The sequence below is a fragment of the Falco punctatus genome (genome assembly GCF_963210335.1).
Source record: "Falco punctatus genome assembly, chromosome: 11".
NCBI classification, from domain to species: Eukaryota; Metazoa; Chordata; class Aves; order Falconiformes; family Falconidae; genus Falco; species Falco punctatus.
The window spans coordinates 29,256,556-29,273,030 of NC_137591.1; the positions used below are offsets into that span (position 1 = coordinate 29,256,556).

General features: G+C 39.6%; 1 protein-coding gene across 8 annotated transcripts in view; it reads right to left on the reverse strand.

The window, feature by feature from the left end:
• Positions 1–413: 413 nt before the first annotated feature.
• Positions 414–16,475, reverse strand: part of RALGPS2 (Ral GEF with PH domain and SH3 binding motif 2) — a 135,938-nt gene continuing 119,876 nt past the window's right edge. For all 8 annotated transcript variants that reach the window (XM_080406590.1, XM_080406592.1, XM_080406589.1 and 5 more), the window contains 3 exons: positions 10,342–10,447; positions 9,028–9,119; positions 414–6,816 (listed from right to left, as the gene is read on the reverse strand). In XM_080406590.1, coding sequence (XP_080262716.1) covers positions 6,787–6,816; positions 9,028–9,119; positions 10,342–10,447 — 228 coding nt within the window. In that variant the 3' untranslated portion in view covers positions 414–6,786. The remainder of the gene's footprint in view (positions 6,817–9,027; positions 9,120–10,341; positions 10,448–16,475) is intronic.

Here is a 16,475-nt window from a genome sequence, read left to right on the forward strand (position 1 = left end):
CTTCATCTTCCATGCAGTCGCTTCTTAAGTTTAGAACCAATCTGCCTGATGACTGCTTTCAGTGAGTTTAAATTTATTACATCTATAAGTGTAGTGACGGCAGACAAAAAACAACTGGTAAACTACCACGGAGAGAAAAAAACCACATCATTTAACAGAATATCTGCAACCAAATATAAATCTCGTCTGATTTGAAAAACGAACTGTATTTTCCAGCTAGTTTTTGCATTTCTTTTGTACCAACAGACAATGGTATATTTACATACCACATTTCAGAGGTTCATTGAAAAAAGCTACTAAAATTCCAGCTGATGTCAGCATCATTCTGACAGACAGTCACAGACTGTGTTTCAAAACCTGGATGCAGTATCAATGCAGCTTTCTGACGAGAAATCAAAACTTCAGACGCAGGCCATCTTTTAAATCATTTATTTCAGTAGGAAAGATTTTTGAAACCTGTACTTAAATTCATTTAAACTAGCTTATGCAAACACACAATTTTCACACGCACACACAGAATAAAGTATTAAAAAAGTTGAAGAAAAAGGCTAGAGGACAGCCAAATTGCACATCACTCAACGAGATCATGGTGCAATCCCTCTATCCCTAGAACGCCTCACGCCAGCAGGGAATATTAAAAATGGCTTGTGTTTACTGCATGACAACTTTGATCCCCCCTTCCAGTGATGGTTGGTCCTCACAGGATTATTATAAAACACTGTCTACGATTTCCTGGTGCTTTTCACACTTCAGTACAGTAGTAATTGAATGGATATGCTCCTGTACCCGAGGAGCTAGAAGTGCCTGTAAACAAGGCACCCTAGAAACCTTTATTTCAACATTTAATCGATTTATACTGCTTTTCAGTTTCATCCGTGAACAGCTTTGGAATGGTAAGAAATACCTTCAGGAAACACGTGTGAAGGCCAGAACCTACCCAAATAAAGAGAAACAATATGCTAATCAAACACACAAAGGAAGCAGAATATTTACGATGCTTTTAGTCACTGGAGCAAGATCAGGTTAACAGCCACAACCTGCATTTCATTACATTTCATACACCTTTTTTTCTTAGCAACGTAACTTCAAGAAAACTTGTCAGCTCTGTTCTGCAACAGGCACGGCTAAACTAAGTAACTGGTCTTTCCCCCTCTGACCTAACCCTTCTATTGTCTTTCAAGATTCTTAAAAAGAATAAGATGAATTTTCAACCTATCCTTCCCATTCTGACACCTGGATTTATAAGAACTACAGTAAAACCGCTATGTTTTTATAAGGATGTGTTCCAGGAAAACAGATGTTTAATTGCTGAAGAACAACACACTCCTTCTCTCATTTCCCCATGCGAAGCTTATAAAGTCTTGCTACTAAAACTATCTCTAGCAGTTGTTTCAGTGAAGGACAGTACTCTCTACAGTGTTGGCACGAGAAATACAATATACATAACTGAGCTTATGGGATATTAAGAAAGAATAAGATTTATCCAAGCCTTCTCTTTCCCCAAACAGTTTTTTTCCTGTAGTATTTTTTTTATGTTAACAAAAAGCTTGTAAGAAATAAATCTCCTAAGAATGTTCTCCAATGTTTAAATCAAAAAGGGAGAGAGGAAAGCAAGCTCCTTTCTAATAATGTGAGGTCTTAAGTTCATGTGGTCTAGACCATGACTTGGACTAACCTCTTCAGTTTTTCTCTCCTACTAAATCCATTTAGAGACATACCAGAATATAAATAAATTAATTTTGAAGAAGTCTGAGCTAGGTCTGATAAAAGCTGAGCAAGCCCAAGCTACCAAATACCTCTGCATTTTTCCTAAAAAGAGGCTATTCAAACAGAAAAAAGCCACAAACAACTAAAGCAACTCAAGCCACAACTATTTTACATTGACCAAAACAACCAACTGCTGCAGAAATGCAATGACTGCAAGGAACACTGCCCCTTGGTACATCAAGGACATGGTACGCAGGTCTGCCACCGTGGTACTCTCAGCACTGAAATAAAGGAATTGGTCTTCAAGTTAATAATAAGGCACTGACAAAAGCCTCCTTAAATCCAAGCACTCTCTCTCTCTCGATGCATTACAAATTAGAATGATGGTTTTAAAAATAGGATAACGGTCTACAGGCAAATTCAATGTCCACTCGTACAGATTCTTTTAATGACACCTGTCCCAAGCCAAATCACCTTATGCACAAGCCACTTTTAGAGAAAAAATGAAAGAAAAAGCACAATACTTAAGTAATAACAGAACTTTTAAAACTTGTCCTTGTAGGGAGAATGAGGAATTAACTGATGTGATTTAGTACCAGCCCTGGTGTCTTGATGCTTGCAACAGGCAGCATACTACAGCCAGCCATGGAAAAGATTGGAAATAGTAATGCTGTTGAATTAGCATACCGAAAAAAAGGACAAAGAATGAAGAAAAATGCCACTGAAAGAGCCAGAAGCAGCAACATCCCACGATTTATCTTATCTTGATTTAGACAGGATTTGCCAGAGTTAACCAAGACCACAAAATCAATTTGCCTTCTATCAAAAGGGACCTCACCTCCTCCAGTGCCTTAGCAGCACAAAAACCTGCAATTACTTCTGCTGGAAAGCAAAGCATTTCCTTTTAACATTTGTTATGTCTGATGTCAAAAGAGGAAGACTTATTGTTGAAATTGTATAAACGCAAATACAGGAGGCTGATATTGCAAGCAAAATTAGATTAGATGCATTTACTTCTAGTGAGGAAAAAACAACTAATAGAATCCTGCTGGTTTTTTTATGCTTTCTTTTGTTCCCAAGATGTTTTCAAATATGCATGCTTCTAGAAACGCTTTTCTTGGTAGAAGTTCAAGTGCTCTGTAGTAGCGTTTTGAGGAGGAAAGTTAATCAACTGATTCCCCAAAAGAGACACCGATTCCTCGGGCAGCGGGCTAAAACATCTGCGTAACTAGGGGGCTGCTTAATGCAGCTGCAGAGCTGACAGTAAGGTCTGCCACTGCAGTATTCTCCTTTTCAGATCTTTCTTAAGTAGGATATGCTTTTCACAGTAATTTAAAAGAGCTAACTAACACAATTTAAAGCTGGGTGCTCATTCATTTAAGTATTTATGACCATTCATTTATTAGTATTTGTCATTTTAATACCTGTAACTTGCACCTAAATATTTAATGAATTATAATATCCTGAGTAATATCCCTCTAGCATGAAATGTCTGCAAAATGAAATACGTGTCTGGGATGAGCTGTGTTTACTCAAATTATCAGAATTTTTCAAAAATAGATCTCCTTACTTGCTTTCTGAGAACACTGGAAGGGAAGTCAGGTTTTGAAAAACCTAGCCAAAAGCAGGATGGAGTAAGTTAGAAAGATAAAAGTTAGCAGTAAGTATTCAATAATCAGTGCAATGTTACATATTTCTAATGCGCTGCACCAGTTCCATAAACCAGACATTCCCTGGTGTCCAGTCTTTCCCAAGACTGCTTGGCTAACAAAAAGGTTAGCAGGCAGCAGACGATTAACATTTGCATGTGAAGTCTTGCTAGGAAGATCTACTCGGAAAACTTTTTGCTCACACGCCTCCAAAACAGGGAACTGTAAAGGGGCATCTTTAGTTTCAATATCAAAACTTTAAGAAATAAAAGTGACAAACATAAGCTGAAGTATTTCAGCAATTATTAACAAGGTAAAGAATTCGAGCAATATATTAAAAATAAAAGTCAAAAGAGAAACTGCCAACTATCTGAAGTAGTCTGGATGACAGTCTTACCTGAAATACGAGAGCTTGTTGCTGTCCTTGTTTTCTCAGCACTGGTTTTAATTATTTCAGTCTTTTTTTTGTTTGGTTTTTTTTTGCATTTTTTTGAAAGAGCATTACTATGTTCTTTACAGTGTATTTGACTTGTCAGAGTCTTTCCAAGGTTAGCTGAGGCAGCTTTCCCTCGGGGAACAAATCCACCACCTCTTCCTGAGCACCAATTATCTCAAAATATGTAACATTTCAGTCTTTCTGTGTTGCCTTGTAGGACTAGGTGGCTAAATAGGAGATCAACAACAGGAAAGTAGGGAACTACTCATTGTAACAAGTGCCAATAATGTTTTCCACATTGTCATTACTCACTCCAGTTACACTGGCTACACATTTTAAGAAACTCCTCCCACAACACTCAATTTCTCCCACGAAAAACAGCATATCTGTGGGCAGAAAAACAGCATATCTGTGGGTAGAAAAACAAGGAAGAGTGGAGGCCGAAGAACAATGAAAGCTGGTAAGAGCAACAATTCACTAAATGATGATTTGTGAGCTGTTTCCCTCACCATCTTCCTACCATAAAAACCTAACTCAAAACAGCTGGAAAAATAAAAATAATAATAAAAAATATAAATGACACCTTGTGACCTGGCTCTGTCTTTAGCAAAGCTGGGTGATGTCAGGCTGTGGCTCCCAGGTGCACGTTTCCTTTCACTAACAGAAGAACAAATACAGTTACACTGCAATGAACCTATAATAGCTTATTTAAAAATTCAAAATCCACAGGCTATTATCCACAATGCTTAAAAAAGTACACACACTGTTAAAAAAACACTTAGTCATTGAGAAGAAACACACGTTAAGTCATTTCTAACATAAAAAAACCCAAAACTAAAGTTGTGCAAAGTCTACTCCAGTAACACCGCTGGCTATGAAGATGTTGCCTTTGCTACACACCCAACATGGGTAAACTTGGGAGATAGGTGAATTGCAGAGGGATCCAGCACCAGTAACCCCTTCCCAAAATACATGACTCCAGGATCAGAACAGACTATTCATTCCCCATCAAAACAACAACAAAGAAAAATTGCAAAGGGACACAAATTCCCATGGTGCTTGTGGTGCAGTTCTGACAGAAGCATCCTTCTACTGTTTTCTTTCTACCAAGTGCCAATTTGCAAGAACAATTCTTGGAAACATAAACCAGCCTATTACCCTTTACATCACCAAGAAGTGGTTGGGGGTTTTGTGTTTTGGTTTTTTACTGTGAGATTGGATTATTCTTCTTTTTTTGCCCCCCAGTCATCAGAAATCAATCATTTCCATTAAGAGATTAATTTGACTCTGGAAAACAACCAAAACGTGAATTTATAGGCTTCTACTTGGGTGCAATAAACAAACTGTACATTTTCAAACTAATAACTGCTAGTAGAAACCTTTATTAGATAGTCAGAGAACTCTGCCACAGACTGGTAGGTAGCTTGTTTGTTTTTTAAAAAAGGAGTATTCATGGTGGAATCTGCAAGCGTATTTACGACCACTAAACCACAATGTCATGGAACAGTTACTACTTTTTCACAGACTTCAAAGTTTTGATATCGGAGTCATATTTTGGACAATGTTTCCTTGCTTTACAAAGATAATATTTTTGAAGATTAAAGAAAGACTAATCAACCAGGAAACTATATCTAGGTGACGTCAAAGAAATCCAAATAAAGCAAGAATCAAAGTCTTAAGCATAAAACACGCACAGAAAGCATGGCTCCCTTTTTACAACCATAATGTTTTTCTCTGTGAGTAACTTCAGTGACCAAGAATTACTCCTGTCAAGGATGGAATTTTGGTAGTCCCACACCTTTTCTCTCCTTAGGTTATCCTACTTATCCTACCTTCTAATGAATTAATTATTTGTCTGAAGATCAAAAGAGCTTCTGTACGTAAGGTCTGCTTTAGGCCGTGTTATCAATACCACACAACGTCAACTATTTTGACCAAGACAGATACTAAAATCAATTATTGCCAAATAAGAACATGAAAGCTTGAAATTGTGCCTCTATCTTTTTAAATGCAGATCTTCAGTGATAATACGAAACACCATACACTGTCAGTGGTCCCTAACTGATAATTAACAGATACCCAGAGAAGTAAAACGTCTCCGTGGGCTATACCCCCGTGTTGGGTTTTCTGCCTTCGTACGCAGGAGAATAACACGTGTAGAATCACATGGGAAGAAAACACTCAGTTCTGACCCGACAGTGCTTTCAGTTTTCTCTTCCACACACAGCCCCTGACCACCCAAACCCATGTGAACTATGTTTTTTAACCAGGAATTAGGTAACAACATACCAAAAAAATTTTTGGCGTCTAAGTGCTCAGCCTTTGTGCCACTCACAGGGAATACGGCTCCCATACAGTACTAAGGTTTGCAAGCTTACTGCTATTTTAAACTTGCAGTTGTTAACATTTCTTATACTTGTAGATCTGAGAGAAATAACATTGCTCCAGGCTAAGTGTGCCTGGGATAAGCTTCCATCAAGAATTCCTGGTATAGTATAGTCTAAACAACATCTTTCAAACGCGTAGTACCTCTTTTACCCGGTCCATACATAGCTTTTATACAACTCTCAAATACCAGGTTCACTTGTTTTCTTAAGAATGCCTAAAAAGGTGAGTTATATTCAAAATTAGTATAAAGTTAAAAGAAACTCAAACTAGCTACAATCTATTTTACTCAAGCACAGCACCGCCAGAAGTTTCACACACACTGTTTGGTGTTTCATGTTGTTTTTCCTTTCATTCTTTAAGGCAGTGGTTTCCACAGGTCAGTTCAGAGAATATAACGAAGCATGGTCCATGGCAATTCATGTTGCAACTCCATTTTTAATTTGGGGGACTCTGCACCCCAATCATTAGTGGTTTTGTTCAGGGCTCCAGAGTTCAGAGATCGAGTTGATGGGCTCTGTTCTGGCACAGAATACAGCTGGCACATTTTTCATCAGGACCTCGTTCTCAGTTATGAGATGGTTCTTTTTTTTGTTTTGAATTAGCCTATTATTCAAATGTCATCAAGTTGGCAGGAACCTGAAAACAAAAATATAAACGATAACAGATTTTACTGCAGGTAGTAGCTACTTACACTCCACTGTTTCACAGACTAGCCACCTGTTTAAACGCACATCGTTTAACTCATTCTGTTTCAAAAAACAGGGAGGAGGATTGCAACTAGTGTTCAACAAATAAACTTAAGAGCTGTAGAATCTGCTATCGTTTCTGTAGAAGACGCAGGTATAACCAAAATATTAAGCTGCTGGATCTCATTAATTCTGATGAGATTTATGTTGTCAGCAAAACAACCTTAACATGATAAGTCTCAGCACCAAACTACACAAGCAGAAGCTTCTCACTTCAGTCCCAGCTAGAGAATTCTTGACACACAGGTCAGTGATTGATGTAGGCCCTCTAGTATTTTTAAGACTAATTTAAAAAAAAATGAGGCATAAACACTTGCCTGGGCTTTTCCCATAGGAAACCTGAATGCCTGCTGCAGACGTCACTCCCTTTTATGAAGATTAAAGCTAATTTGCATTACATTAGTTTATACCCCCATTTTCTCCCCATCAGGAATTTGCCTGACAACAACATCTCTTGTTTACTCAGATTATTAAAGAGCCCCCACATTCCTGATGACTGTCAATAAATACCCAGTTTGGACAGACTGGAAACAAGCATTTCTTGCTTTGCATTTACCAGCTGCTTGTAGAAGCAAGAATAATGAACTGGGCTAAAGCTCCACCATTACAATTAAAAACAGTATCTATTATAATACTTCCCAATATTATTGACACCTACCCAGTTGAATATTCTATTGAAAATACATTTAAACATCCAGTCTTTCTTAGGCAGTCATACTGTTAACAAACAAGATCTTCCATTTTGAACAGTACCATAAGGCATCTCTCTACTGAAAGCACTGTTCAGGAGTCAAATCACAATCAAAAGAAAAATTTTAGAGGATTTTCTTGTAACTCATTTGGTAAACCAACCTTTGTAACCCAACGTTTGCGTAAAGCACTGCTTCCTCTGTGGCAGCAGCTATGCTGCAAGAACCCATATAGTACGACTACGCAACATGCCAGGAAACAGAAAATATGCAACAAATTATGGTAGCAGGGTTTTGGCCTTTCAGTGGTAGGTTTTTTTTCATTAATGCTCCCCTCCTTTTTTTCTTTTAAAGTCTCCTACACGTATCTTCACTTTGCCGTCACATTTTCCACAGAAGGCCCTGCCAAGCTCCTTATGCCTGCTGCTTTTGCACAAGCAAGGGGCTGAACGCTTTAAACAAGTTTGCATTAAATAGTATTGTTAAGCATAATTGAATAAAAGCTGTCCTCAGAGGGCAGTTTACAGGCTTGCCTGGAAGTCACCACTTTCTTGCAAACTCTTCGCTGCTATTCCCACATTCTCCAGCCAGGAACACAAATTTCGTCTCTTTTGCACTGTCTCAAACCCTTTCAAGGGAGCTTCTGCAACCCTCCTTACTCCTTAGATTTCTCTCAGAAGCAGAACTGAACAAGAAAGCACAGAAGGATCTGGAAAGGTCCTTGTGTTCCCCCTTGAAATTCAGCAGTACTTTTGCTCTGGGAACACCACAAACAAGTGTGCAAAGCAAAACGGAGAGTTCAGGAAGACAAAGTGGTTAATTAAACAAGATTTTACTGATGAAAAAGGTCAGTAAGAATTTATATGGGAACAGAATTTAACAGGGGTTGGAGTAGTCTTATCTTCCTTTTTGGGTCATGGAAAATTCTACTTCTGCTTTCAAAGTCTGCCAAACGTTACCCAGGACTAAAATATTTTGTTATACATTTTAGAAATAGGTACAAACAACAGAAAACATGCATGCCCAAGACCTGACAAAATGGCACTGTGGGAGTTATCTGGAATCGATGCTGAATGCTACAGTTTACAGCTTTTTATGTAACTGTACAATAGCCTTTTGAAAATGGAGAATGACAAAAATACTGCCGCTTGGACAGATCTTCTAGAGCATTCCTTCCATTTCCCCAATTGCTTTGAATTGGCCCCAAATTAGCCCCAAATCTTTGTTCGTTACCACAGAAGCTCTGAGGACTTGTTTGCAAAGGAACAAACAGAAAAGCTAAGGCAAATCAATAAGCATGTGAAATTGATGTGCCTTCATAGAAAGCCATCAGTTACAGCTCAGTTGTCTTGAAGATCTATCAGTTCTGAGCTCTTAACAGCTCATACGCCTTTTCAACATTTTGTTCTCACCTGTTGTCTGTTGCTTTGGCAGGCAGCACTCAGGTGTTTAAACCACAGCATTGCATTCATTCTGTTTCCAGCTTGAAATTTATATGAATTTCCTAAGTGAGAAGGGTAGAGAAAAAACTGATAAATCCCCATCAAAAATACTATACACTTAAATCCTACCCATATTCAAATAACACTAAATTAAAACATTATGAAAATGTTTAATAGCAGAAGGTTCATGTAACTTTACACTTTGGCATAGGTGCAACTTAATTATTTGACCTAGTGTGAGAGAAGTTTCAGCTTGCCTGTCTTCCTTTCCAGCATTCTAGATTTCAGCTGACACCAGCATCAACCAGGGAAAAACAAAGTATTTGTCAGGACCATACAACAACTTTTTTGTTCGTTGCTATTACTGCAATTTGTTTATAAGATCGTTTCATAATTTTTAATGAAGTGCAAGATAGCACTGAAATGCACTCTAAAAAGCTACATTTGAAAATATTTGAAAGTTGTTCCTAAACATATTGATACATTTCAGACTAGTATTGTCAGCGTTTGGTGTTATACCAGCGCTTGCTTGGGTTCAGAAAGGCCAAGTATTACAAAAGCATTTCAGGCTGATTTTGCTGAGTTTAAGCTAACAAGCATTCATAATGTACACCACGTATCAGTGGTGCTACAATAGATGCTTGGAAATAAAACGTACTAAGACTCGAAGAAGACAAAGTAATAAATAACATTAAGCTCCTTTATCAGAACTTCTAATGATGCCTTTTCTGCATAGTTTGAAGTGCTATGGAAAAGTAACAATTCCTTCACGGTTTAATCTGAAACCAGGGCGCTATGTTGGAATAACAGAAATCAAGGCTTCTCTGCAAAACAGACAAGAGCTCTTAGGGTTTGGGTTTTTTTCCCCTGGTAACATTTGAACACGTGGTTTGGGTTTTTTTGGAGAGGAGAGAGGACTGGTCAAGCACCTAATATTACCTGACTATGGAATTTTTTTTATGTATTGTTACTTACATTTTCACATACGTGAAATGTATAGCCTCTGATGGGCTAAATATAGTTTAAAAGAATGCAGATGAACACTTCCAATAAAAATCAGAACTGGAGTTGTTGAAGTTTGGAGAGTTCTAAAAACTTAGTGAAGATTCTCCACAGACAATTGTTCCCATAGCATTCAAAAGGCAAACATGACATGTTAAAGAGCAACTGAGTAAGTGACAAGTAACAACATCCTTCCAATTTCATTTAGTTGCTTATGAATACCTCAGCAAAGCAAATGTTTATTCTGGGAATCACCGCACTCATGGTGCTAGCATTGCTTACCCTTCTCAGAATCAGTCAGTAAGAAGAGATCCGGATGCTCAGGGTCATCTGCCATCATCACCATCCAGCCCACCACTGACACATTCTTACTCGGCGTGGATTTGAACTGAAAATACAAGCAGAGATGTAAACTAACACAGAACAAGAAGCTTCGGCCAGACTGACAGCACTACGCAGAACAAGTCATCAAAAGGGCAGTTCTCAGTGACACTGTCAAAGACACAGAATAGCTTCAAAGGAAGCATGGCACTTCATAAGGCTAAGAAAGTTTATGAATTTTATATGGAATTAGTGCAAGCAGAACTTACCATAATGAATGATATTCAAAACAAATTAAAAGGAGTATCACAATCCCCCCAAACATGTCAACAGACACCTAAACTGCACTGTATGAATACAACAGCATTTCTCACCACATTATTGCACACTTGTATGCATAATATAGTTCAAAAACAGTTCATTAACAAATGGCAAAGCTAATCCCTCCACTATTAACACAGAAGAACTGAACTTGTCTGTGCCACAATTTTCAAAGTTAACATGCATTAATTATTATAATAGTCTGCAATTACACCTAACATTAATCCTGTGGACAAGATAACACAACTATGTCATTAAATATTATGACCTGACAAATGAAATTGATCAAACAAGGGCATCGATTCAATAAACAAGTGCACAGAACTAAGTGCTCATTTATCAATGAGATGTTCAAAATCTGAGAGCTGGGGTTGCTCGGCCTGGGGAAGGGAAGGCTCCGGGGAGACCTTCCAGCAGCACCAGTGCCTGGCGGGGCCGGCGGGGCAGCTGGGGACGGGCTTTGACACGGGCACGGAGTGATGGGACACGGGGAATGGTTTCAAACTGAAAGAGGGGAGATGAAGATTAGATACTAGTAAGAAGTTCTTTACTGGGAGGTGGTGGGACACTGGCAGAGGTTGCCCAGAGCAGCTGTGGGTGCCCCATCCCTGGAAGTGCTCCAGGCCAGGCTGGCCAGGGCTTGGATCAGCCTGGTCTGGTGGGAGGTGTCCCTGGGGGCTGGAACCAGGGGACCTTTAAGGTCCCTTCCAACCCAAACCCTTCTGTGATTCTATGAAAACACTGGGGTTTTCCTGTTCAAGGTGTTCCTCACACATTTACACATAACTCGGGCCTCTTTTAGGAACAATACCTGTCTCTTCTACACTAGCCCCTCTCCTGACAGCTCCTTGATTCCCATTCTCCTTTTCTTTTACCTGGTCATTATTATTTTCTACTTCTCAGGCTACTCCTCCCAGTCCCAGGCTACCCGTGCACTAAATGCAACTCATTTCCAAACCACAAGCTTCCTTCTCCCTGGTCTCCTTGCTTATCTGTTAGTAGACTCTCACAATTCACCTCCCGTTACTTGCTCAGGCAGCACCATTCACTCTCCAACACCCAATTCATTCAGTTTCTCTCAAGTCTTCAGTTGCCAGATCTCTTCTTCCTGCATTCATGGGTCCGACACAGACTTTTTTTGTCAATCCTAGCACTCTTACAGTCTGCAGTGCTTTACCTCACTCCTCTGCTCAGAAGGTCCAACTCTGCTATATGCTGGTTCTTACCAGATGTGTCTTCCTCCTGTATTGTGAAATCCCTATTCTAAACTCTTAATTAGCACAATAATTTTGACCTCTCTTTCATTACATTATTAGAAACAATAAAGCTAAAACAACCTTGAGATGTTTTAAGTCATTAAAATGGATTTATAGTTCTAGAATACTTTTATTCTTCATACTAAGCCACACAGCAGATTTACAACATTAAACATTACATGTTTCATTTTACAAATACTGCTTTACCACTACAAATCTAGAACTCTGGTTCAGCAAAAGGAAGTGTTACTGTCAATATGTCTGAGAATATCACAAGCAAAGTAAGAGTTTGTAAGAATATTCCCTATATGGGAATATAATTACTTTATAGATAAAATTCCACTTTTGCAAGTCTAATGTAGGTGATTCTAATCTATGCCATAGACCTTGAACGTCCAGATAAGTTTATCTGTCTGGGACGTGTGCAACAGGCTGCATTTTAAACTTCAGCTTAAAGTACATTAGAACTTTAAATGAACAAATGCTAGACCAATATTAGGAACAAAAAGTATTTTAACCAAGGTCAAGGTAATTTAAGTCTAGTCTCTATCTTACCAACTTTTGAATGCATCATCTGTGTGCTGCCCTCTTTATATCACTATAGTTACACTTGTAGGAACCATGCCATCACAAGTTCCTACCAGTAACATTCAGCTCACGTTTGTGTAATGTCAGTGGAAATATAAAAGCTCGGAAACTTTGAAGGAACGCTTGCACAGATAGCTTAGGCGTAAAAGTGATGATGGCTGTTCCTAGGAAAGACCTGCGTACCAAACATCAAAATGGATGCCCTTTTCCTGAGATACTATGGATAAAACCATGGGCAAAAGACCATTCCTCATAAACCTCATAAACCTACACATGCTAAAGTTCAGTAACTCTACTGCCTTTGGGAGATGGACAGATTTGGTAACATAAGTAGTGAATGATAAAGCTCTATACGTCAGCATTTCATTACACTGAGGGGGCTGGACAACGTAACTTCCAAACAGAAATGAAAATTTCTTTGAATATTCCAGTCAGTATTGAAAAATGTTAAAATAATTTTATCTGAAAGAAGGAATAAAGACAGGGAAAGGAAATAAAGTAAGGATATAGCTCATGAGTTCTTAAAAAAAAAAGTAAAACATATATATTCAGGACTTGTTATGGACCCACTGAAGACATTGCCTCGAAAAATAAGATTGACAACTTACACTTAAAAGGTACCTGCAAAATGCAAATTTCCAAGTAGTCCCACAATGTATTAATAGGTCATCTTCATAGAGGTGGAAATTTGAGTCACAAAGCAGTTTTAAGAAGTTACAGATCAACAATGTTACCTCTCGAACTGCACTAATTTCCAGAGTTTCATGAAAACAGCACACTTGCACTTTCCTGTCTTAGTTATATATCATAACAGTAGGTACCCAGTGCGTGAAATTACCAGGCAATCCAAACTCCTAGATCTCACTTGTTTTTTCCTTCTATTCAAAACAATTAGTTAATCATCATACTTCTCCAAAAAGTAAAAAAGCTCCACCACAAAAGGAAAATGTTTCCTGCCGGCATCAATCCATCATCACTTGAAACACATGTCAGTTTTCCATCCCTGTGCATGGCTGGATTTGTATTCCATGTTTACACAGTCCCCCAAGGCAGTTCATTCTCCACTGACGCATAGAGCCTTGCTAACAGCAAGTCTGCTTTGTTAACATGAAGGGAATGAAAGCTTCATTGTAATTTAATGTTCCTGGTTCCTCTTTGCCTTTTTTTTTTTTAATATATATACAGACCACTGGAATGATAGTTACTACACAGCTCTGGTGCTACGCTTCACATAACTAATTATGTTGTTGTTCTCAGTTCAAAGGCATTTATACATAAATCTTTGAATCAAAAACTCCGAATTAATCTGTGAACAGACTTTTCACTCCAATCTTTTGGCACTTACAAATCTCCTGCTCATCACCTCTTGTTGAGATTTCATAGCCTTCTAATAGTCAATTATTTTCTCTGGCTGAACACACTTGCTAGAACGACCGCATTCTTTATCAGGGTATTTCAGTGGAAGTGCTGGAGCAACAACTACCAAGTTTACTAGGGTGCCAATAAATGGGTTGAATTTTGAACATAACATGCAGTGAAAGGCTTGGAATGAAGATGGGTTCACGTTCGAGCATGAAGCCTCAAAAAGTCTCTGTTGCTTTTCCAAGGACCTACAAACATGGAAAAAAATCTCTGCATGCTATGTTGTCACAGAAATCGGCAAGACTCTTCCAGCCTGATCGCTATAAAGTGTTTTTTTGGGTGTATGCACGTTTTTCAGGGTGAATGCTTTCTTTAAGACTGATTTTAAGTTGGCTGGTTTTACTAATTGCCTTTTCTAAAGGCGCACAAGTGCTATAGTGCTATCACAGGAGCATGTTTGTGGGCACCATTTCAGCATACGAGATAAAACACCTTAAGCATTCTACACACATTCCTCCTAGATTCTCCTGCTTCACATCTCTGGGCTCTGAAGTTCACATTCTCTTTAAACAATCTTCCATTACTGTAGTAGTAACTGAAACCTGTTCACTACTTAAAACACAAAACTCATTATATTTAGTAGTCTTTCTGAGTAGATGCAGCACAATAAAGTTTGTCACACCCACCTAGATATAACATCCTCTTCCTTTTGACTAGATTCATATCTAGAATACATACTATACTGGATGCACTCCTTTGTCTTTGCTCACGGGCATGAGAAGAGCAGCTGGCTTGCCCGTGTCTAAAAGGGAGGGGGGGGGGATTTCTTGCCCTTTTTGCTGGATTACACTGGGATTTTAATGAGGTAATTTTCCAAAGAGATTGGCTATTATAAGCCTGGAAGAGCTTTGAGTGTCAGCGCACTCCAAGTCCTCAGTCTCAGCTGCCTGAAGCAACAGCAGCAGCAGCATGGTCAAAAGCATGCCTGTAATCAAGACACATTTACCACAACAGCCCCAGCCAGGAAACTTTACATAGCAGACTGACTTTTTCATTGCCAGTGTTCCTTTCCATGTCACAGAGGTCTTGAGAAAGGAAGCTAAAAAGACAGATGTTCAGATGGACCCAGAAGATGCTTGGAATATTCTACCTAGTAAATCTCAAATGTATCAACTTTTGAAAAAGAAACCTGCTTCAAATAGACCACATCATGCTTTTTATGCATTTAATCTGGACAGTAGTAAAACAAATCCTAGATCTAACCTCAAGTCTCTTTACTTTGCAGAACTGACCCCTTAGGTATATCACTGGACAGTATTGGTAAAGTGAACATATAGCCATGCACTAGCTGTCTACGGATGGTTGACTATCCAAACCCACAGTTTATTCTCTCTTGATTAACTTTTTTTCTGAAAATGCAACCAAATGTGAATTGAAGCATGACACTTGACAAGTCATCTTCACGGATCCCAGAACAAAAGCTGAGGCTTTGTATAATAACCTTGTAGTGAAATGGATGGAAATCTACGCCATCAAGGCTCAGTACCAGGTTCTGCACTTGGGTCACAACAACCCCAAGCAACCCTGCAGGCTTGGAGCAGTGACTGGAAAGCTGCCCGGCTGATAAGGACCTGGGGGGTGCTGGGCGACCACCGGCCGAACGTGAGCCAGCAGTGTGCCCAGGTGGCCAAGAAGGCCAACAGCGTCCTGGCTTGTACCAGAAACAGCGTGGCCAGCAGGAGCGGGGCTGTGACCGGCCCCCGCACTCGGCACTGGGGAGGCGGCACCTGGAGCCCTGGGGTCAGTGTCGGGCCCCTCACGACAAGAGGGACATTGAGGGGCTGGAGCGTGTCCAGAGCCAGGCAGGGGCTGGGGAAGGGGCCGGGGCACCAGGCTGGGGGAGCTGGGGGGGTTCAGCCTGGAGAGGAGGGGGCTCAGGGGGGACCTTATTGCTCCCTACAGCTGCCTGACAGGAGGGTGCAGCCAGGTGGGGGTCGGTCTCTTCTCCCATTTAACGAGTACCAGGACAACAGAAAACAGCCTCAAGCTGTGCCAGGGGAGGTTTAGATGGGGTATTGGGAAAAATGTCTTCACTGAAAGGGCGGTCAGGCACTGGAACAGGCTGCCCAGGGAGGTGGCAGAGTCACCACCCCTGGAGATATCTAAAAGATGTGCAGATGTGGCACTTGGGGACATGGGTTAGTGGTGGGCTTGGCAGTCCTGGGTTGACAATTGGACTTGATCATCTTAAAGGTCTTTTCCAACCAAAACAATTCTATGATCCTAAAATAGCTAGGCTAAAAGCACAACACAGGTAGGCTAGTTGAACAAAGTTATAACCAACTACTATTAGGCTGTTTAATAAACCGGAGGCTCTCCCCCTAATCCCCCAACCTCAGTCTTCCGCAGCAGTTACCAGTTTATTTTCCACTTGAATTTCAGTATAAAGATTAAAACTCTGTCCAGAAGAATGAATGTATCCACTGTGAACTACCTGTTTAAATAAAAGATAATCCAAACTATAGCTAAGGGGTATTTGCGTTATTTTAACTGTGACTGCACCTGGGA